The 24,833-nt window shown below is 46.9% G+C and overlaps 1 protein-coding gene across 1 annotated transcript in view; it reads right to left on the reverse strand.

Annotated features, from left to right (window-relative positions):
• NFASC (neurofascin) overlaps positions 1-24,833 on the reverse strand; it is a 639,840-nt gene that overhangs the window by 289,657 nt on the left and 325,350 nt on the right. The window contains exons 5-7 of the mRNA XM_078644633.1: positions 17,171-17,367; positions 8,893-9,015; positions 912-1,082 (exon numbers count right to left, since the gene is read on the reverse strand). Coding sequence (XP_078500759.1) covers positions 912-1,082; positions 8,893-9,015; positions 17,171-17,367 — 491 coding nt within the window. The remainder of the gene's footprint in view (positions 1-911; positions 1,083-8,892; positions 9,016-17,170; positions 17,368-24,833) is intronic.

Raw genomic sequence — 24,833 nt, forward strand, 5'->3', positions numbered from 1 at the left:
TATGCAGCTCAAGTCATCTCAGCGTAGGGCTATCGTAATAACTACTTCTGAAGACAGCTAACCCTGTATCTAAAAGTGGTTCGAGATTGGGATTCGGAAGGAAACCTTAAGTGAATAACAAGGTGTGACCGCTGATTGGAAGGGACCACACACTTGCTTTCTGCCCTTTGCCCAAAGAACTGTTTTAGGCTCAAGCAAACAGGAACTATATTAGCAATACATATTGACACCACTAGCAACATTCCTGCCTATAAAACGTGCACTAGCATCATTTTCTGATGGTACTTTTATCAGGCTAGTGGACAGTTTCCCAACTAATCTCAAACAAATTTGAAAATGTGTGATGCTCTTCTTAATGAGGTCTGTCACTAAGGTAATAATGCTGTAAATTAACCTTTTATTTCTCACTTCTGAAGGACTTACATACTTTTTACTAAGTTACTCCCTATCACAATTGATCAAATTGTAATCCCTGTTATCAGACCAAGGGAGCTCTAATTGATAAAAAAAATGCTGGCAAAACCTAAGCACCCTTTTTATCATGAATCAATGGGAGAAATAACTAGTTACAGACCGTTCCCTAAGACTTGGAGAGAGGTGCATGTACAAGAATGGGCAAAGGCAGACGAAGGCCCCCTTTAAGATAAAAAAATGGTTCATCCAAATTATACAGAATGTAGGAGACTTAGCTGTGCATAGAGCTTCATTGTGAACATTAAGAGGTTCATATAAATGCTGGCACACCAAATTCTTTGAGAGGGTTTAATGACAACCAGCTATGGTCTGAAGGATTAGGCTAATGAAGACAACAGTCTTACTATAAATGCTGATACATACAAAGATAGGCGGCAAGAATGGACCCCCTGCAAGAATATCCCAGACTTCCAGACCCACGAAGAAAGAACACTTACTGGTCAGGACCTTCAGGTTGAAGGGGTTCTTCTGTTGAATAGTGTGCGTGAAGTGAAACCGAGCGCTACAGCTGTAGTCAGTCCTGGAGTCCTGCAGGAGTACGTTGGAGAAATACAAGTCTCCGTTCAGCCCCTGTGACACACGTTTATCCTGCATGATAGGTGACATGGCTAGAAGAAGAACAGACAGTGACTTAAATCAGAGATTGCAGAGAAGTAATTAAATGAAAAGCTTTCTAGATCCATTCAGTGCCCCAGTGTTATGCTGTCAAAGGCCACAATTCTGTAAATGCATTGATGGTGCCCTTTTATCAACTTCAAAGTTCTGATAGAACGCAGATGATGCTCTGTTACTGTTGCACCCAAGATTCTCCCCTGTAGATGGTTTGCCATTTCCAGTGCCTTCAGGTTGCTCTGCTATAGATGCAATGGAATGAGCATAGCCCTATTCTATTCCTGCTCAGACTCGCAGCTCTGCCCTTCTATAGCATCATGGATCTGAATAAAACCTACACAATGTCCTTCTAATGCGCTCGATGGCTGCACTGTTGTGCTCAGAGCCCTAGTATTATCGAGCTTAGCTGCTCCAGTCTGTACAGAACCCAGTGGTATACCATGATATTCTCTCTCTTGTCTGCTCAGTGCCTCAGTGATACTCAACCATAGCTGCATTGTTCCCTTTATGTCTCATTCTGCCACAAACTGCGCTGCTGGACAAGGAGTATTGATAAGGTATAGTTTCTTACCTGTAATTACAGTTCTTTTGTAGGGGTATTTCAATGATAGTCATAAGCGTTGAATAGTCCCGCCCATCTGCGGGGACCCCAGAGCACTTCATCCAATATAAGTTCTTAAGTGCTGACGTTTGCCTTTCTCCGGGAAGGCCTTGAAAATTCACTTAAGGACGTCATAATGCAGCCCTATTGGCTACAATGGTCAGAGTTCTTCATTGTGGAATGGCAAAAGACGAAATTGTGATAATATATGCTCTCAGTACATTAATTTTTTGTAATGGCACCCGAAAAAAGATCCTTCACAAATCCTTTTGCTACGAGAAATAGGGATGAAGAGGTACAGGACAATGTAGCCCATAGGCTGACATTATAAGTGAAGAAAAAAGTAGGCTGTGCCTTTAAGAGCAGAGAGACCACCAGTATGCCATCATGCTCAGCCAGACGCAGTTATCACAGTTCTTTTTGAAGGCTATACTAAACCACTAATAATGGAACATGAAAATTATCTTGCCACTCTACCGGGGAGGGCGGAGGGCTGCTTAAGACTATCATATATATATAGTCATAAGCGTTGAATAGAATAGCAAGCTCATCCTCCCTAGGGCGGCAGAGTAGACAGAAAAACACCAGGAAAGAACCCTGTTAAGTAAAAAGGTTTCTGAGGGATGCCTGTCCTACTTGAGCATCTGCCCTAGCATCTGTGTCCAGGCAGTAATGTCTAGTGAACGTATGAATTGACCTCCAAGTAGCTGTCTAAGGGAATATTCGCCATTAAAGCAGCAGTAGCTGCCCTGCCTCTGGTGGAGTGAGCTTTGGGCCTACCAGAAAGAGATTTGTTGGCTAGCTGATAGCAGCAGAGAATTCAAAAGAGACAATCCCCCTAGATTACGACAGTTTAGAATTAGCTAAACCTGTGAGGACTGGGCCATAATTGATAAACAGCTGTTGTGAGCTACGCATGGTCTTGGTATTGTCCAATTAGAATTTTAGTACCGTTTTAACATCAGCGAGTAGAGAACTTTCTCCGCTGAAGACAAAGGCTTTGGAAAGAAAGTGGGTAAAGAGATAAGTCTGGTTTACGTGGAAGTCTGAGACCACTTTAGGGAGAAACTTAGGATGTGTGCGTAGCACCACTTTTGATGAGTGGAAGGCTGTGTAAGGCTCATGGGTGCAAAGGTCCAGGATATCACTAACTCTCCTAGATGACGTAATGGCCAGCAGGAAATAAGTTTTACATGTGAGATGCTGTAATGAAGCTTTGTGAATAGGTTCAAAGGGAGCAAGCATGAGGCGATAAAGTACTACGTTCAACTCCCATGGTGAAGAAGGGCATCTAATGGGAGGAAAAACTTTCTTTAACCCCTCTAGGAATGAAATCTTTAATAACTGGAATTCTCAAGAAAGAGAATTTGTGAAGGACTTTTCCTGTATCCCGTGAGATCAGACAGGTGGACTCTGATGGAAGACTATTGAAGGGCAGATTTGGTCAGGTGTAATAGATGCGGGAGAATGACTTCCTCCTGGCAAGAGGTGGGATAGGTCTGTTTGGAGGAACACCAAATACAAAACCGCCTCCATTTAAAAGTATAAGCTGCTTGTGTAGATGGTTGCTTCACTTCCTTTAACCCCTCCCACGCTGGTGACGGAACCGCTCCGTCACGCCCCTCAGGTGGGCTGTGCTGGTGAAGGAAAGGTTCCGTCACGGCCAGCTTGTCGCGCCTGCGCGGTGCGTTCTATTGAGCGGGCGGGGCCGTGACGGAACCGTTCAGTCACAAGCACAGCTCACCCGAGGGCCGTGACGGAGCGGTTCCGTCACCAGCGTCGGAGCGCCGCGCCCCCCCCCCGCCCCTTAGCACTGCGGCGGAATAGCCGCCGCAGCGAAAGGGTTAAAATGTCCATACAGTCCTGCAATAGGCCTAAATGACCATACTGCGCTATCTCAGAAACCATACTGCCAAACTAAGGGTGAAAGGCTGGGATGTAGCAGTTGGCCTTTGAACTTCTTGAGAAGGTCCGGTCTGTAAGGCAACCTGAGATGTGGACAAATAGACCGGTGAAAGATGTCCGGGAACCACAGTTGTCTTGGCCATTTGGGGGCGATGAGAATCATCTTGACTGTCGTGGACACCAGTTTGTACAGGACTGCCAGTATCAGTGGTACTGGAGGAACAGCATAGAGAAATCTGTTTGACCAGTCAATCCATAGGGCATTCCCTAGTGGCCTTGGATGGTAAAATCTGAAGGCGAAGTCGCAGCATATTTTGTTTTCTTCTGTGACGAACAGATCTGTAGAAGGTGTGCCCCACAAGCTGAAGATACCTTGCACGACTTCGTCATTCAGCACCCACTAGTGGTTTACGTTGAAAACCCTGCTGAGTGTATCTGCGTGGATATTCTGTACCCCTGGCAGATGCGCAGCTACCAGTGTTTGATTCCTGGCGATGAGTCAGAGCAAGATCTTCTTGTGACAGGGCTCTGGACCGTGTTACCCCCTGCTTGTTCAGGTAGTACATGGTGGTTGCATTGTCCATCTGAACAAGTAGGGTGCTGGTCGTAAATGACGGATGAAAAGCCTTGAGTGCCAGGTGTTCTGCTCGGAGTTGCAGAAGGTTGATATGATATGTCTGTTCTCTCGGAGACCATAGTCCTTGTATCTGTAAGTGATCCATGTAGGCCACCCACCCGAGCAGTGAGGCATCCGTGAGCATGGTCTGTGTTGGTGGCTGACTGTGAAAAGGCATTCCCCCCAGGAGATTTTTCTGGAAACACCACCACTGGAGAGATGCTACAGCGTGATCTGAAAGGGTGATCTTGTCCTCCAAATTCCACTGGTCCTCCAAGAACTCTCGTAGAGGACGCAAGTGGACGAGAGTATTGGGGGTCAGCCATATGCAGGAAGCCATCGAGCCGAGGAGCGAGGAGACTATGCGTACTGATGCATGAACTATCCGCTGCAGATTGATAAATTTTTGGAGAATGGATAACCGTCGTTCCTCCGAAGGAAACCCCTTTTCCTATAAAGTGTTGATGGTAGCTCCAAAATAATGACGTATCTGAACCGGAGCTGACGTGGACTTTTGAACATTGACGTGCAGACCCAATCGAAGAAGCAGATGGCACGTCCATAGAAAATGTTCCTGGGCTTCTGTGAAGGTGGATGCCTTGATCAGCCAATCGTCCAGATAGGAATATGTGTTTCTGAAGGTGTGCTGCCACAATCGCCATGCATTTGGAAAAGGTCCTGGGCGCTGACTTGAGGCCGAATGGTAGAAGTGCATACTGGTAGTGGTTTTGTCCCACGACGAACCTGCGGAATTTCTGATGGGTCTTTGTGATAGGGATATGAAAATAAGCGTCTTGAAGATCTATTGAACAGAGTCAGCCAGTCTCCCTGTTGAAGTTGGTGGTATATTTGATGTAAAGCCAGCATTCTGAATTTTACCTTCCGGATCCACTTGTTTGCGCAGCGAAGGTCGAGAATAGGTCTGAACTTTTGTCTGCTTTTCTTTTGCACTAGGAAGTATCTGGAGTAGACACCTTGACCTCGTTGATTTGGAGGCACTGGGTCTATCGCTTTTTTGTGGCACAGAGTGTTAACTTCCTCCTTCAAAAGCTTGAGGCGAGACATGGAGGACCTTGGTAAAATGGATTGTGGTGGGGCAGTAAATCTGAGACGATAACCCTGTTTGACAATATTCAAGCCCCAGGCGTCTGTTGTTATGTGTTGCCACTCTGCCAGATAATTGGCAATGCTTCTCCCTACCTGAGGGGGTAACGAGAGAGGCGGAAGAGGCGATTCAGGATTTTGCTGCAGCAGTTGTATTCCCTGGTTAGCTTGTTGGGAGTTTCGTCCCCTGTGTGTCTTGCGCTGTGACTGGTAAGATCGCTGATATTGTTCTGATCTGTAGGACTGCCATTGAGGGGTTTGAACCCTCTGAGAGGGGTAACTCCGGTGGTACGGGCAAAATGAGTGGTGCTGTTCCTTAGATTTTTCTAATCTCACCGCTTTGAAGGCTTCCACTTTCATCTTAATTTTTGCCATTTCATCGTCTGCGTGCGAGCCGAAGAGAGCGGAACTGGAAAAAGGTACATTCTGTAGACGTAACTGGGCGTCTGTGTTCAGCGATGTCTATCGCAGCCATGCATGTCGACGTAAAGAGATCCTGTGGTAGTAACTGTGAGCGCCAAGAATTGAGGCATCCACTGCAGTGCTAATGACTTGATTTGAGATCATAGCTCCCTCCTGGACGATTTGGGAGATGATCCGCAAAGTGAAGAATCCCACAAGGCACGGTCGTATCTTCCTAGGAGGGCTGTGGCACTGGCCGCTCTCATGGACGTAGCAGCGGTGCTGCAAATCTTGCGTCCTGAAAAGTCCAACTTTGTGCTCTCCTTATCGGAGGGAGAAGTAGTAGATGGTGATGTGGTGTGATATTTTCGTACTACTAAAATCACAACTGAGTCGGGAGGATGATCGGCAAGTAAGAACAGTGGATCCTGTTCCGGAGGTCGGTATTTATTTTAGAGCCTTGATGGTGCTGATTTTGCTGCAGCAGGCATAAGGAACAATTCCATGGCTGGATCAAGAAAACCTGGTACTAGTGGAAGTAACGGTCTAGAGGCTGTGCGTTGGTGAAGGGTCTCAAAGATGACAGAAGTCGATGGAGTAGGGATCTCCATAGGTATGATCAATTTCGATGCGCCTCGAATGGGTACCTCTTGAAAAGTGCTGAAATCATCAATTTGGAGGTACGCGGTTGAGGAGAGTCTGTCAATGTAGCAGAGTATCCTCTGGTAGATGAAGACGCATCTCTATGAGGATGGAGTTGTGAGCGTGATCTTGACCTGTGGTAAGATTGGTGACATGAATGGCGTGATCTCATGGAGAAGCGTGAGTGCCCATGGTGAGAACAATGGCGTGTCCTTGAATGTGATCTCCTAGGTGCCGGTGTGATGGGGACCTGAGGTACTACAGGAGAAGGCAGGACAAGTGCTGGTAGCGATGGTAGTACCAGAAGCTGAGGTACTTGCAGTGGAGGCAGAGCCGGTAGCGCTAGAGGCATTGAAGCTGTTGGAGCCGCTGAGTCCGGTCGAAGAGAGACCAGGTTGGGAGATGCAGTTATCTGAACCAGTGATGGAGATCTGGAATGAGACTCAGTTGAGGAGTAAATTCTCCTTTTTTTAGAGGGTTTTCATCTCCTTGACGTCGATGAACTCCTCAACGTCGACCCCTGTCGACGTAGAATACTTAATGAAGATCGGCTTCTCAGTGTCGATCAATCTCGTTGTCGATGTTTAGCTGTTGATGCTGACCTCCTACCTCTCGGTGCTGGTGATTCGGTATCCCTTGACGTCCACACCTGTCTCGGCATCCGCCCACGGTCTGAAGTAGCTCTCGACATTGCTCGAGTGGTTCTAGACATCGAGCGTCGGAGTTTACGCGACGACGAGCCAGTCAATGACGGTGAACATGTCAGAGCCGTTCCTCCTCTCAACATCGACCACCTTGCCATGTCCACTGGAGGTTGAAGGAAGAGCTCGGGTGGAGGACTTACCTCCCCCTTGCTTAGAGGTCACCGTGGCTACTTGCTGTTTTCTCCTCTCTTCTCTTCCCAGCAGGTGAATCTTCTCCCTGTCACGCAGGGTACGTCTGGAGAAGGGTTTGCAGATGTCACAGGAGGCAGGAGGTGAGAGGATGGTAGACAAATAATTCAGACTTTGTGTCGGTCTATTTAGCGCTTTTTTGTATGCCACATCTAGGGCATTTGTTGAAAAGAGATGGCATTTTAAATAGGGAAAAAAGCCTCTTTCCTATCAGTAAAATACTTTGCGCCACAGAGAAAGACAAAAGACATTGAGTGAAGCAAAAACAGTGAACTTTGAAGATGTAAATTGGAGAAAAAGCCTAAAAAGATTGCGTTCAGGGCTCCAAAGGTCCTGTTAGTAGTAGTTGGAAAAAAGTACTGAGGTAACTGCCTCTGGCTGAAGATGATGGGTTATTGATGGTCTCTCTGCTCTTACAGGCACAGCCTAATTTTGTCTTTCCTTAAAATGGCAGCATATGGGCTTCATTGTCCTGTTCCTTTTTCAATTCTGTTTCACATAGCAATAAGGTTTGCGAAGGTTCTTTTTTCTGTGCTACTACAAAAAATTAATGTACTGAGGGCAAATATTATTACAATCGTTTCTTCTGCCATTTCAAAACTCTGACCACTGACTTTTCAAGGTCTTCCCGAAGAAAGGCGAATTTCAACACTTAAGAACTTATACTAGATAAAGTGCTCGGGGGGGGGGGAGTACATGGAAATCCCCTACGAGAGAATATATTTTTAGACATGCACTGGTCTGTGCAGAGCCCTGGATATACCTAATACTCCGATCCTGAACTGCTCAGAGCATTAAAGATATCCTACTACAGCTGCATGTTTCTGTGGATAGCCCAGGTGGCAACCTAACATAAGCTGCACTGTTCTGCAGAGAGCAGAGATGATGTCCTTTTTAGTAGCACAGGTCTGCTCATAGCCCTAGAGATGCTGTTCTATTCGCACTCTGGATGCCTTAAAGAACCAATGACAACCTACTAAGACTACACTGTTCAGTGGATAGCCCAGGTCATATTCTGCAATAGGTTTCACACCAACGCTAAGAGCAGTGACAATAATGTTCTATACCTGCTTCTGTGTGTACAGACCCCCAGAAATGCCATGATATTCCCATTCTGGGCTGCACAGATGCTCTACTATACCTGCACTGTATAGAGGCATGTCAAGGTTACATCTTCATTTAAGATGTAGTGTTCTGCAGAGAGTATTGATTAGATTGGTATATAGCTGAACTGTTCTACGTAGAGTTGGAGATGCCATGTTGTTTTCTCTCCGGTCTGCTCCAAGCCCAAGTGATGCTGTGCTTCTGCCTGCATCGGTTAATGGCATGCCAAGGTTACATCCTGCTATAAACTTCACTGCTCTGCTGAGATCATGGACAATATGTTTCTATAGCTGCACTGGTCTGTGCAGAGACCTGGGGATGTTCTTCTAGTTATCGCAGAGTCCAGAGATATGCTACTTTAGGTGCACTGTCCAATAGAGGGGTCAGTGTTGCACTGCCTTTAGCACCACTACTCTGTACAGAGGCCTGTACATATTATGCTAATTTGCGCAGAACATATGTTCTCAACCATTCAAGAATAATACAATCAATTAATATAGTAAACTATTATTTTTAATGTGCTAGATATCATCACTCACAGCTGCTCATCCAGAAGATGTGTGGTGGGGGTAACCCGGGTGGGGGGTTGCACTGCAGGATCAGAGGGGAGCCTTCCTGCACCACCACTGGGTCCAGGTTCTCCTTCGGCCACAGAGGGGAACCTGCACAAGCACAAAAAACAAATGCAAATAGTGACAATGTTCGAGCAGGTCATTGGTTCTAAATTCAACCCTTTAATACTCTTAACATATTCAAAGATGCTGCACAGTGCACTGTTCTGAAAGCATGAAGTGATTACTCTGCTAATGGTGTGTGCTTACTCCCCCTTTCATAGTGTGTGCCCGTGTTGAGAACTGATTGTTTCAGCTCAGTAGTGCATAAGTACTACAATGGTGTGTGCATTATGTATTCTGCTTTGACTGTGTGAAGTACGCTTTCTGCTCTGTAAGTGCCTGCAATGAGTAATCTGCCCTTCAGTGAATGTGCAATGTTATGTTATGTTATGTTAAATTAGCTCTTCTATAGCGCACGGCTACTCGGAGGAGTGTCCCGGCGCTTTGGCGAAGAGTGAAACAAGGTTAGGTACAGCATAACAGTGATCCAGAAAAGACACAGATTACAGAGTGAAAAGCCAGGTCTTTAGCTCCTTTCTAAAGGCTAACAGATTGGTCATCAGTCTTAAGAATCGAGGGAGATCGTTCCAGCACCGAGGCGCAAGGTACCAAAAAGAGCGACCTCCGATTCGAGAGCGCCTAATGGAAGGAACCACCGCTTTGGCCTCGAAGGCAGACCTGAGAGCTCTTCTGGGGACATAGAAGGCTATCCGCTTACGGAGATAGTGAGGACCAATTCCGTGGAGCGCCTTAAAAGCCAGAGTCAAGGTTTTAAACGTGACTCTCTTGGCCATCGGAAGCCAATGGAGTTGCTCCAAAAGCTCCGAGGCCCGCGCCCTCCGGGGAAGTCCAAAGATGGCTCTGGCCGCCGAGTTCTGCACCACCTGCAGACGGGCCATCAAATATTTAGGAAGGCCCAAATAAAGCGCGTTCACGTAATCGAGGCGTGATCCTATCAAGGCCTGCACCGTTATTCTTTTGTGATGAAAGGACAGCAAAGGGAGAAATTTTCGTAGCATCCTGAGGATGCCGAAACATTTCCCCGTCAGCCCAATGATCTGAGGTCTCAGGGAAAGGTCGACATCGCACAAGAAGCCAAGATTCTTCGCCTTTACTGCAACCGTGGAAGGAGGGGACATATCACACGGCCACCATGACTTCCAAGCCGGGTCGGGAGAGCAGCCGAAGAAGAGCAACTCGGATTTGTCTGAGTTGCACTTCAGACTATGTCCCTGAAACCACTCAAAAACGGCTTCCAGGCATTCCCGAATCCGCCCGCCGTCGAAATCCTCCCCCTTGCCACATGAAAAAAGAAGCTGCGTATCATCCGCGTAGGAGATGATCTGGGCACCAAAAGACTCCGCCACCGCCGCAAGAGGGGCCATATAGATATTAAAAAGGGTGGGGCTCAGGATGGACCCCTGAGGAACCCCCACCTCGAGCGGCGGCATTTCGGCGGAGAACGGCGGTGCCCAGACCACTTGCCGGCGGTTGGTCAGGAACGACTTAAACCAATCCAACACCGTCCCACGAAAGCCTATCTCCCAGAGTCTTAAAAGGAGACCGGCGTGGGGCACGGTGTCGAAAGCCGCCGACAAGTCCAGCATGACCAAGATGGCTTTTCCCCCTCCATCCAATATCTCGCGGATAGCATCAGTGATCTCAAGAAGAGCCGTCTCCGTGCTAAAATTAGCACGGAAGCCCGACTGAGAGTCGTGCAGAATGTTATTACTCTCTATAAAGGTGGAAATAGAGAGGTGCACGTGCTTCTCGATCACTTTAGCCAGCGAGGGGAGGAGGGAGATTGGTCTATAGTTCGCATGTGCAAGAGGGTCTAAAGATGGTTTCTTCAGCAGCGGGAGGATAAGGGCATGCTTCCAAGAATCAGGTACCTCTCCGGAAGACAGGGAGGCATTGAGCATAGGATTGATCAGAGTGTTGACTGCCGGTGCAATTTTCCCCAAGCACTTGGCAGGGCAGGGGTCAAGCGGCGAGCCCGATTTGAGCCGAGAGAGCAGATTCAAAGAGGAAGCATGGGAGATAGACGGAAAAATCCAGAGCAGAGGACCCGCCGCCTCTGCAGCAGAAAGCCCAGATACTGGGGGGTCAGCCAGAGGAGAAGGTGCCGGAAAAGAGCCCTGAATGAGTTTAATTTTATTGGTAAAAAATTCACCAAGTTGGCTGATCCAGACTGCGCTATGAGCATGAGTAGGTGTGCCGGATACAGGTGACACAAATTCCCGTACAACTTTAAAAATTTCCTTGCTCATGCATTCGGCGGCATCAATTCTACGCTCTAAGTACACCTTTTTTGCCTCAAAGATGTGCTTATGATAGACATAGATAAGCTCCTTATATTTGCTCTTATCTTCGGGATCATATCTTCGTCTCCAAGCCCTCTCTGCCCTCTTACAGTCTTGACGCATTGAGGCCAAGAGTGGGGTAAACCAAGGGGCCGATATCTGTTGACCCGCAGCCTTACTCGGCTTGCCTGGGGCGAACTCCTCCAATCTCATGGACAGCCATTTCTGAAACAGTTCCAGGTCCTGTTCCAGGAAACCTGTAAGCTGACAGGGATAACGAACAAGAGCGTCGGCTAGCATGTCCGCCGTGACTCGGTGGAAAGGTCGGGACCGTCTTGTTGCGTCAGTCACCCCTCTAGAACCAGATGAGACTGTAGCTAAGATGCAGAATCTGATCAGATAATGGTCGGTCCACAGGACTGGCATAGGAGAAGATGCCTCTATAGTCCTGGTGGAAAAGATCTGATCCAACACATGGCCTTTAACATGCGTAGGACTGACCACATAAGGGGACATCCCAAATGGACACACCATGTCAGAAAGCTTGATGGTATCAGCGTCTAGGGGTTTATCCATGTGTAGATTAAAATCTCCCAGAAGGATACAGTGCTCAGATCTGAGACACGGCACAGAAAGAGCGGCCTGCAGGTCATCGAAGAAGGTGCCCAGCGGACCAGGAGCCCTGTAGATAATGATCCCAGAACAGGTTTGGCAAGGGGACAATTTAAGGGTGAAACCAAGGGCCTCGGAGCCAGCAATGGTCTCCACCGCGAAAGTCCGGCAGGGGATGCTGTTATCCACTATAATCGCTACTCCACCACCTCTGCCGTTATCTCTATCTCTCCTAAAGATGGTATAATTTGGAGGTATAGCAGCGGCAACATCGGGGGCGGAGCTATCACTCAGCCATGTCTCGGTGAGAAACAGACACATGATTTTAGAGTCTGTTAGCAAATTCCAGATGTCTGTGGAATGCTTGCTGAGTGATCTGGTGTTGAGCAGATAACAGGGGTACTGGGGTGAGTTACATCCGGCAGCACCATCCTCCTTAGGGAAAAGATTCCAACCACACCCCGAACAGCCCTTCCTCAGCGACCGACCGCCCGGGAAGACATGATGGCATGCAGGCGCAGAATGCCTGAGTGCAGATAACTCGCTAGCTGAATAACATAACATAACTCACAATATCTAAAAACACCGAACAAGCTAAAAAGCCTACCACGCCGCCTCGCCGCCCTCCGAGACGCTGACGAGCGCAGACGGGCAGGACTCTGGCACGACTCAGGCACAGAGAAGGCACGCCCGCTGCGCGTCACCGCTGCGCGCCATCAGGCGAGCTTTAAATAGGCAGCTCCCCCAGTCCACGAGCGTGAGGACGCTCAAAGATGGCGCTCAGAGAAACACACCACTACAAGATGGCGCTCCCCGCCCTCTGCCTCCCCGGAACCGGACCCGCTAAACAGCGGTGTGTATCCAAACAATTAGAGTGCGGGTGAGTGGCCAGAGACCCTGAGATTAAAACCAGGGGAATAAGAAAGTAAAATTAAAGAAAATAAAAAACGGGATGATTAAAATCCAGAGTAGCGCTGAGAGAGCGCGCGTGGGCTGCAGCAAAGCGCTGCTGCAATCCTGACCTCAGGTCCAATTCGCCAGGCTGATACTAAGGCGGCTCCGCCTTAAATAGGCAGCTCCCCCAGTCCACGAGCGTGAGGACGCTCAAAGATGGCGCTCAGAGAAACACACCACTACAAGATGGCGCTCCCCGCCCTCTGCCTCCCCGGAACCGGACCCGCTAAACAGCGGTGGGTATCCAAACAATTAGAGTGCGGGTGAGTGGCCAGAGACCCTGAGATTAAAACCAGGGGAATAAGAAAGTAAAATTAAAGAAAATAAAAAACGGGATGATTAAAATCCAGAGTAGCGCTGAGAGAGCGCGCGTGGGCTGCAGCAAAGCGCTGCTGCAATCCTGACCTCAGGTCCAATTCGCCAGGCTGATACTAAGGCGGCTCCGCCTTAAATAGGCAGCTCCCCCAGTCCACGAGCGTGAGGACGCTCAAAGATGGCGCTCAGAGAAACACACCACTACAAGATGGCGCTCCCCGCCCTCTGCCTCCCCGGAACCGGACCCGCTAAACAGCGGTGGGTATCCAAACAATTAGAGTGCGGGTGAGTGGCCAGAGACCCTGAGATTAAAACCAGGGGAATAAGAAAGTAAAATTAAAGAAAATAAAAAACGGGATGATTAAAATCCAGAGTAGCGCTGAGAGAGCGCGCGTGGGCTGCAGCAAAGCGCTGCTGCAATCCTGACCTCAGGTCCAATTCGCCAGGCTGATACTAAGGCGGCTCCGCCTTAAATAGGCAGCTCCCCCAGTCCACGAGCGTGAGGACGCTCAAAGATGGCGCTCAGAGAAACACACCACTACAACATGGCGCTCCCCGCCCTCTGCCTCCCCGGAACCGGACCCGCTAAACAGCGGTGGGTATCCAAACAATTAGAGTGCGGGTGAGTGGCCAGAGACCCTGAGATTAAAACCAGGGGAAAAAGAAAGTAAAATTAAAGAAAGTAAAAAACGGGATGATTAAAATCCAGAGTAGCGCTGAGAGAGCGCGCGTGGGCTGCAGCAAAGCGCTGCTGCAATCCTGACCTCAGGTCCAATTCGCCAGCAATGAATTTTTTACTCCGGTGATTTTTAACCTGTAATATTACATAATATCCAGAGAGAGAGAGAAAGAGAGAGAGAGAGAGAGAGAGAGAGAGAGAGAGAGAGAGTATATTTTCTGTGAAAAAACAAAGGTTAAAGTAACGTTATAGTTAGGTGAAAATTAGAGTTACTTGAAATAACTATAACTGGTGACACACAATGCAATGAATATTACTGATTTTTTGAAAAATATTTAGTAACGTTTTGTGAAACTGTCGGTGATTCTTTCTTTTGCCATCGTTTTTATTTTTACATTATTGGGGTGGAAATTGTGATAATGAGCAGTCAAAGATATATTATTTGTTCATAAAAAATAAAAACATAAAAATAATGCTTCTTACTTCTACTGTTTAACATTTTACACACCACAAAATGTAAAAAATAATAACAACCACCTACAGGCTTTGTAGATTATGGGATACATACAAACTGCAACCATCCAAGCAGCCTCTAAACAGCACTGCAATTCCTGTCTTTAGGGCAAAAGCTCGAGCCTGGGAAATGCTTTAAAATAAATATGGTACGTTCTCCTGTGGGTCATGGTTTTAGTTTCCGTTGACAGTGAACCCGAGTGAATGCAAGGGGTTCACCGTAGTGTGGAGGTGGGAGACGACAGCCTGAGGCGAGTCTGCAACAGCCAGTCATAGAGACATCTTGAAGCACTCCAGCACCGAATCTGCCTTGTCTCCGAAGAGTCGGGTGCCATCGAAGGGCATGTTGCTGGACATCCCCTGAAAATCCAGTTGTCCTCAACCAGGCGTGGTGCCTCAGAAACATCATTGATGAAACCGCTCTGCTTAGTGAGTCATTTGTGTCAATTCCACAGCGAATAGTTAACTTTGCTGTGTCTCTCCCATTCCCATCGGCCAGACTGAGAGAGTACAACCCGGGCCTCCTCCAGGACCAGTGGCAGCACTTGCGCAACCATGTCCCACAGAGTATGGGAATAACGGCCCAATAGGCATGCGGTGTTCACAGACTGCAATACCAGGCTGGTGGAAGAAAACACCTTCTTCCCCAGTGAGTCCTGCCTCTTGGATTGCCTATCCTGGGGGCAGTAGGGAATGAGCCACGGAATGTTGAGGCTTGGACCAACAAGCTCTCTGGTGTAGGGTGTTGAGTATGGAAGTTTCGGTCCCCTGGAGCAAAACAGTGGCGGAAGGCAATTGTCCCATTCACAGGAGCCCCTGTGTTGTGTTTGAACCAACTCATTAAAAGGAAGTCAGCGAGGGCATCATTGAACGGGTGACTCACGTTTGCAGCATCTCGGTAAAGATGTTAGCCTTGACTGCCACCAAGGGCAACTGAAAGTCAAGGACCTCAGCCACCCTCCGCAACACCATTGTATACGAGGCTCCCTCCTCAGTAGCCACAGTAGAAGGAGAAAGCATACCAGTATATGGAGAAGTATCCAGTCCACTGGGTTCACCCAGTCCCTTACACCAGTCCATGCTAGGGACCTCCTCATTTGGCTGCTATTCTCCAGGGTCCAGGGGTGCCTCCAATTCTTCCCCGAGGCCTAAACCACGGGAAAAGGGCTGAGGCTCTAATCTAGGAGGCAAGGCTCCTGTCGGCGCCGGAGTCGGGCGACGCTTATCCGGCTCCAAGCCGGAGTCAGAGATCAAAATGAGAATGGCACCCAATGGGAGCCGATGGGTCTGGGAGCGTCAACATCAGGAACAGCGGCGGTGAAGGTCGAGTTGGTACGACCGGCGAAAGTCTGGATCCAGGAATAGATCCTATGGGGTACACTGGAGCCGGAGCCACAGTCGCAGATTAGCGGGCCCAAAGGCGCCAGATGGGTGGGGCCGCCCAAATATGAGGTGCATGGTCTCAAGAACTCTTTCACTTGGGCGGAGTTCACTCCGGCTCCCGTAAAGTCGGGAGACGTGGAGTCGGCACCGGCGCTGGCTCTACTGCGGAGGCAGGCCTTAATTGTCGATGCACCCTCATCTTGTTCGAAGATGGACAAGGAGAAGTCAAAGACCTCTTCGACATCTTCTTCTTGTGCTTCAACTTACCAGAGTGTCTCGGGGACTCGGATTGGGGGGATGACCACTTCCCGGACTTCCTCTTGAACGGGACTTCGAGTGACGCAGAGTCGCACACCAGGCAACCATGACTTTGAGGGACCGCTCCCACAAGGCCATCGGATTCATGGCCCGGCAATCTGAGCACGACTTTGGGTCATGGTTGCACTCAAGACACCACTGGCAGGCAAGGTGCGGGTCCGTCACCGAGATCAGCCAATGACAGGTTCAAGGAGGGGCCCTTACTATTAATGTGACTGAGGCAACAATGTTACTTTCCTTGAGTAACAATTTCCTTTTCATTGCTGCTACAGTGGGACTTTGCAGGGTTCTGCCCCGGTTTCTCTTATGGTTAGCTTCCAATGGCCCCAATGCTCTTTGTCTCAGAAGCTGGCTGGACCAAATGGATATGTGCTGACTGCAATAGTCCACTCCCTTGAAATGGAACCAGGAGACTTGCTGGCGTCAAGCTTTATGTTGTCGGAGGCTAATGGCCCTAACAAAGTGCAGGGTGCCCATAACACTTGAAAGCACTTGTTATGTTTTATTTTGATCCATTGATTCTAAAAATATTTTAACAAGCATTCATAGTTACTTCTGGGAGAGGGGGTATAAACCTGATGAAGATACTGATAATGGAGAACTAAAGTTACAGCTTAATAACTTATCACGTTTGCCCTTTAGCCAACCGCAACTTCCAGAGTCACTGGCAGAAGAACTTTTGTAAATAGTTATATATGTAGAAGCAACAGTACACAGGATCAATTGCAATATTGTTACATTCATCTATCCCATAGGTGCTAAGCAGTACCTATCGAGAGCTACAGTAGGATATTGCTGAATAATGTGTACCTCCTACATCCTCCACCAAAATTCAAATCCCAGTGAGTCCCAAAACAGCACAACTGAAAGGACATTTCCAGAAGTATCTTGCTTGAAAGGCAGTTCCCCTCTTAGCCCAACATTAGCACTGAAATACCCAAAACAGAATGTTAATGGATACTATGTGTGTAAATCTTCCCCAGGAAGCCATCAGCAAAAATAGTTTGGATTAATGGGTGTCTCCAGATCCTTCAAAACCTTTCTTACACACACCCGCTGCAGGAACCTGTTGGAAATCATGCCTACCACCTTCAACTCCCTGAAGAGCCACAACAGCAGTACTCACGAGACACCTGCAGCACAATCTTGTTGGAGATCGCTGTTCCATGATCATTGCGGGCGAAGCACTGGTACTCTCCCTCATACTCCTCCTGTTGACCCCCGCTGTGAAAGTCAATGACCAATGTCCCAGAGCGTCCCCTCATGGAAACCCGGGGATCTTTTGCCACATTGAAGAACTTCCCATTCCGAGTCCATGAAAACCTGCGTTTGAAGAAAAGCCAGACAGTAAAACATAAAAGGGTGGTAGAACGGTCCAGGTAGTTCAAGCAAACCACATGCGCCTTCTCTTAATGTAATATTTACTTTAATGCTCTTCCATCACCTACCTATGACTACATATTTTGTCAATACCAGTGCAAAGGCTGCCAAGTAAGAGGTTTTAAATACCTGCGTTAGGTCAGGAATAAAGTTGGACACAAACCATTCCAACTTAAAATGGTTCATTTGGAAAATTAAACACATGACGTTACAAAATACAGAACAAGCATAAAGTGAAAAACAATTCCTTACATTGCTTTTGAAAAAAACTGGTCAGCTACAAGGGTACCTTATTACCCAATCCTGTGTTGCTAACTCATAGTATAATTTGAGCTGAATTTTAAGATGCATTCCTTTAGGGAGTTCACATAAGAAAAGGTTACTTGCCTGCAATACCATTTTAGAAGCAGTGTACGAATCTACAAGGTTGTATACATCAAATATCCCATAATGGCAAAGTGAGGATTCGTCAAAAGACAACAAAGTTATAAGCAAACCCAAAAATTACTTTAGTGCCAAAGGGGGGGGGGGGGGGGGGGGGGATTTGTGTGTGTGTGCATGCGTGTGTGCGTGTGTGTGTGTGCTCCTTCTGCCTTCCCCTGCCCTCGCAGAGGATCGCACAGTGTTGGCGGAGCGTGCCAAAAGTAACATGTTGCAAACACCAGTGTTGGTATTTATTTCAGGTTACGAGTTTCACTCGCAGAACGAGCTTGGTCACGTAACCTGAAATAAATACCAACACTGGTGACCGCATTATTGCAGTTGAAATTTGGATATATAGAAATGTTCAGTCTTCCTTCCCTGCCAGCACCAGCTGCCAGATTGCGCCTCCCAGACGTCTCTCAGACCGAATGGCTACATATATATTTCTTCCTTTCTTTTTTGTTTCTCATTTCCAGTTGTTTAATTCATTATGCAAAATATTGCACGGTCACTAAAAGATCATTTGGTACAAAGCCACTATGTGAAAGAGAACAGACCATCATGTTTTGGCCTAATAAAGGGTTTTTTCCCTTGCAGGAGATGCAAGGCCTGCAAGACCAGTCACAAGGTTTATCTTATGAGGTACCTGGGCTTAAGACTCCTAAACCAATTGGGAAATTCATGAATTGCAATACCAGCCACAAGGTATACTGTTTAGTATGTCCGTGTGGACTGAGGTATATCGGAAGCACTATACATCTGACTAAAATAAGGATTTTGGAACATCTCAGAGTCATTGCCACCAAGGATGTCACTTATCCGGTGGCAAGGCCCTTTGAAAGCCATCACAGCAGTAACAGGGACCTGTTACACTATTTCTACTTGCACCATGTGCCCAGAGATATAAGAGGTTGGGATAGACAGTTAAAGCTTCAGAGTTTGGAGTCTAGATATAATATAGACATACAAACAAGAATGCCCCATGGATTAAACAGTGGGAAAGAGTTAGCAATACATTTGTAAGATTCAAGCATTGGGATCCGTATTATGTTGAATTGAGGGGAATTTTTCACTTGTTCGGTGGGTGAAGGGGTGTTATATATATAAATTGTGCTGTTTTGACATACAGGTTTTATGTTTAGGATATGCCCATTATATGGGCTTAATATGAATGTATCCAGATCATGTAATAAACCATGAGACATGAAATGTATATGTGTGCCCATTCAGGGAGAGATATTGCTTCACTGAATGCATCCAAGCAACATTGATATTAATTAGGTATGCTTCTTTGCATTTTTAAGATGGCCGAAATGGAATTCAACTAGGACGGTAGTCCCATGTTGATGTTGACACTCCTAACACTCCTAACCCACCAATGAATTTTGTATTTGTATTTAAATTACGCTGTCTCGGGCTGCCGGTTGATATTGAAAAAGGCAGTCGCCGAAACGCGTCTTGTGTGTATCTAAACCCCAATAAAATTTGGGTTACGAGCTCCCGTGAGTGCTGGTACTTTGAACTTCGAAGATGCAATATATATATATATATATATATATATATATATATATATATATATATATATATAATTAATTACCCAGTGGCAGTCTTGTTTTGGTATTGCAATAATTTGAAACGTTCAGTCTTCCTTCAACGCCAGCACCAGCTGCCAGAGTGCGCCTCACAGACTTCTCTCAGAACTAATGGCTCTATTGACGCCATTGTGCTTTCCTGCAAATAAAGATTCACGGCTGTGTTCCCCCTAAGTGGCCCCAGACTTTCTTTTGTTGGGAAGTGTTCTTGGTCATATTTCGCACTACGAGCCAGAGTAGTGCTACTGGGACCCCTGCACACAAGTTGGCCCGATCTACTCTGGCGACGCTGTGCTCTGGCACAACTTTCTTTGAATCCGTGTTAACGGAAGGATCGAGCACACTACTGCAGACGGGAGGAAAGGAAGCGGTGATGGAGTCATGGAACTCCGCACTGGGCGACATAGCCCCCGTGGACAAACATACCTGAATGCGATGGTGGTGCAGTCTTGGGGGACACAAGGAGATCTTGTTTGTGGCAGGCAGTGCGGGACACGAGGAGAGAGCTGCCAAACAGTCCTGCTATTCCCGCAGAAACGTGGGGATCCTGGCAATCTGCTGCATGCTGGGATCAGTAGTTCGTCATTACATCAGAGGACCCAAGCAGGTGATACGGATCACAGTTTGGGGGAGGGGCTAACCACAGCATATACCGGAACTGGGTGGGACAGAACTGGTGAGCGGCGCATTATTCTCCTGTGAAACACGCTGGGCGCTGAAGAGGCCACAAGGCTGAAATGCATACGCCCATCTACGCCATTGTGCTTTCCTGCAAATAAAGATTCACGGCTGTGTTCCCCCTAAGTGGCCCCAGACTTTCTTTTGTTGGGAAGTGTTCTTGGTCATATTTCGCACTACGAGCCAGAGTAGTGCTACTGGGACCCCTGCACACAAGTTGGCCCGATCTACTCTGGCGACGCTGTGCTCTGGCACAACTTTCTTTGAATCCGTGTTAACGGAAGGATCGAGCACACCACTGCAGACGGGAGGAAAGGAAGCGGTGATGGAGTCATGGAACTCCGCACTGGGCGACATAGCCCCCGTGGACAAACATACCTGAATGCGATGGTGGTGCAGTCTTGGGGGACACAAGGAGATCTTGTTTGTGACAGGCAGTGCGGGACACGAGGAGAGAGCTGCCAAACAGTCCTGCTATTCCCGCAGAAACGTGGGGATCCTGGCAATCTGCTGCATGCTGGGATCAGTAGTTCGTCATTACATCAGAGGACCCAAGCAGGTGATACGGATCACAGTTTGGGGGAGGAGCTAACCACAGCATATACCTGAACTGGGTGGGGCAGAACTGGTGAGCGGCGCATTATTCTCCTGTGAAACACGCTGGGCGCTGAAGAGGCCACAAGGCTGAAATGCATACGCCCATCTACGCCATTGTGCTTTCCTGCAAATAAAGATTCACGGCTGTGTTCCCCCTAAGTGGCCACAGACTTTCTTTTGTTGGGAAGTGTTCTTGGTCATATATATATAAAAGAAAGGAAGGAAGAAATATATATATATATATATATATATATTTCTTCCTTCCTTTCTTTTTTATGTTACTCATTTCCAATTGTTTAATTCATTTTGCAAAATATTGCTCCACCGCCATTTGTTGGCTATTTCCAAGAGAACCTATTCAAAACAGGCTTAAATGGAAAAAAACGTTTTTCATACTATTATAGAGTTTGAGGATCAAATCTAATATGTATTAGAAAACTAGATATACATTACTTATATTACTTACCTGAAATTTCAACAATTTTGGAAAGATTTCTCCTTTGGGAAATGCATCCAAAACAATAGACCACTTATGGGTGATTATGTAATAACACTAAGAAATGTACAATCCACTTGCAACTTTGGGGACAGTACTTAAGGAAGAATTTGAGATCAGTTTATGCTTTGGTGGCTTAATTATTGCTAAACGGTTTGAGTACTTCCTAACATGCATAGCAGAATTACATGAAGGTAAGCCATTTAATTTGTTTAGTCAGTCAAGCAGCTGAGTTTAAGCCGACAATAACTTCAAATTTCAAAGATCGCTTTAAATTCAGAGGGGCTTGTTATCATTGTGGTAACCCAGGTCACATGACTAACCATAAAGAATGCCCTGCAATTAACATTTATTATAAAAATTGCGGCAGAAAGGAGCATTTTGCCATATGTTGGAAAAGGTATAAATTCTAGTGACAAAGTGCAAGAAGTTGTCCCTGAAATGGAAGCTCTAGAGTTACAAGTATACGGTAGTGAGAATTGCTTTGTGATTTCAGACTGTGAACATGCGCTTGATACTGTCCTCATAAATGGCATCAAAGTAAATATGATGTTGGATTTCGGTCGAAGACTTGCCCTCATTTCTGATAAAGATTACATCACACTGTTTAAGGAGATTGTTGAAATATCCTGCAGTAAAGCTGTATAGTCTTGGGGGTAAACCCATTGTGCTCAGAGGACATTGTGATGCCTTAATTGAATTCAAAAGAAACATAACAAAGGGTAAAGTGTAGGTTCCTTTGGTAAGAGATACTATACTCAGTTGGCCATATCAAACGTTTCTAGGATTTACTCTTTATCCCAATGTCATTCATCAAATGCATGTTTACTGCCAAGTTAAACTGAGTGAAAAGTCAAAAAACGTAACTTCTTATTTAATCTGTTTTCAAAGTTTTCAAAGAATTATGTAATGCTTCTTTGATGGCATGAAGGTAATACAGTTTTTCCAAGATGATAATCTAGCATCTTCCAGTGCACTCGAACAACACAACTACATGTAGACAGGGTATCAGGTGTCTTTGTGATTAAAGGAAATAAAGGATTGATACTTAAAGCAAGCAAGTATGTTTGACAAATCTGAAATAGACTATCCAGGTCATATCATTTCAGGGGATGGAATTAAACCTCAAACGCACTTGGTTAAAATCATCAAAAAATGTCTTAGTCTAATGAAAAAAGAGGTATACATTTTCTATGGATGGCAGAATGCTATGCACGCTTTAGCCCACATTTTGCAAACATAACCATAGCTATTCAGCAATCAGTAAATAAACGTATGCAATTTCACTGAAATGATGGAAGTGAACAAGAGTTTACTTAAAGAATAAACCAAAGTTGAATTGTTTAACGCTAGTTTTTCATGTTGTCTTGTCACTAATGCCACTGCGAAAGGGATTAGAGCTGTTCTTAAGCAGATGAACAATGGTTCTCAATATTCTATAGCTTTTTTCTTTAGAGAGCTGAAAAGGATGGAACATAACTATTCTACATAAATATAAGAATTTCCAGCAAGCCAATTTCATTTGATATTACTGGACCATTATCAGGTGGCTCTTAGGTAGTGTACATACTAGTTCTTATGGACATGTTTTCTAGTTGTGAAAACACAGAGTGTACTGCTCCTAAGTGGCAAGCTAGGTCTAGCATGTGGAGGGGAGTGCTCCTTTTAGGAGCAAGGGTCCACACACACCCAAAAGGTATCATGCTTCATCATCCGGCAGCTCCTTGTTGGGCCGGTGCTGCAATGCCCAACGGGCCCCTAAAGGGGGCCCTTTGCCAGAGATCTCAAGAGACACCATTGCCCACACCAGACCAAAAACCTACAGACCTGTCACCCAACAGACACTGTGGAGTCTCCCTCCAGTTAAGGAACGTAAATTACCCATGCGGATCATGCAGTTTATGTACGCTCACACAGGCTTCCAAAGAACTACATTTTGACACCTCCAAACCATGGGTACAACGCTAACACACTAGCTGCAATACCAAAAGCTGTGTTTATATGATCACATGCCCGTGTAGAAAACAAACTGTCGGTATGACCACCAGAGCGGTGAAGATCAGAATCACTGAACACCGCAGCAATGTGTGATGCAGGAGATTTATTACCAAAAGGAGTACCCACTATATTGAGAGTGGTCATACCGTGGATAATCTCCACTGGACTACCATCTGCAGTGATAATCTGTTTTATAAGGACAATGGGTGTTCCGACTCTCCATATACATTCATGGCCTTAACGATGACATACCATGGGGCGAGGTCTCATTATAGACACTACCCGTATTCATACTCACTGGCCTTTTTGCAGAGTTCTGACACCACTGAGCCCCCTCCCTTATGCCCCTTGTGTATATGGCCAGATGCTATCCCGTGTCTCTCCTCCTTCCCTTACCCCTTTTCCTCTCCTCCTCCCTCTTTTACCCATCCCCCCTCTTAGTTTCCCCTCTTTTTTCTCACCCATCCCTATTCCTCACCCCTTACCAACCAACTCCTACCCCACGCCCTGGCACTGTTTACACCTGGACCCCGGCCTAGGCCCCCATCAAGGTGGTATCCCCTCTGTCATTTTCCTTCCAGAGTAATTTTCCCCACAGCCCGTGTACCTTTTCCTCCTCTGACCAGACTCTGTGCCCCCCCCTTTCATCCACTGCTCTGGAAATCCCCACCTGAACCGCCCCCAGTCAGGATGACCATCATCTACTCTGAGGAATCCCCGCCCCCCCCCCCCACACTCCCCCGTGCCGACTGCCACTCCCATCATGGCATTGACTCCCCAACACACTGGGTTACCGTCCCAGCTCCATGGCGCATAACCAGGAAGTACTTCAGAGATTTCCTCCACGACGCATTCACTCCGTTACCAGTAGGGCCTTAGGTAGGTTGAGAGCCACTGTGAGCATCGATGCCGTAACTGCTTGTTTACCGCTGCCCCCAACTGTAGAGCTGGGCCCCTGCAGCCCTGGGCAGTGACCACAACATGCAGGCATGCTAACCGGCCTCCATCCCTTCTACGCCTGGCCTCCTCACTGATTCCGCTCGTTTTCCCCTACAGCAGTGACGATACGCCGCGCAGGGTACTCTCTGACCGGTGCGATTGGACCCATCCCTGATTTTATGCACGGGTAAGTTCCTGTCCTAGTGAGTTTTCCGTTTCCTTTCCCTCCCATTCCCATCCTTTTTCCTCCATCTCCCCCCCGCACCTTACCCCACCGTACCATCAAACTTGGAGGTATGCACATGTCTGCACTGCTGTATCGGCCAGCTATCACAATGCTGCCCCATGTCCCTCACTGGTATACTCACTGGGAGGTAGACTCTTACCTGCCCAGCACTATGGCTAGTTTCAAAACACCACCTTCTTTTCACTGGTGAATAAGTGGGAAGCTTGGACTGGGCTCACCATTGGAGTGTCGACTGTGTATCTCACTTATTAAAAATATATATATTCATTTGCCAAACAGGCAGCGACACTGGTCTTGTTTGTATCAACTCACACCTGTATACCTATGGCGCCCACACCAGTTTGCCTGTGACTACTTCCAACTGGGTCGACATACGAACACTTGTTTTTAATGTAATCTTTGCACCTTTTTGTTCCTCACTATCTATGTCTATCCTCAG

Source organism: Lissotriton helveticus, chromosome 5_1, assembly GCF_964261635.1.
Source record: "Lissotriton helveticus chromosome 5_1, aLisHel1.1, whole genome shotgun sequence".
Classification (NCBI taxonomy): domain Eukaryota; kingdom Metazoa; phylum Chordata; class Amphibia; order Caudata; family Salamandridae; genus Lissotriton; species Lissotriton helveticus.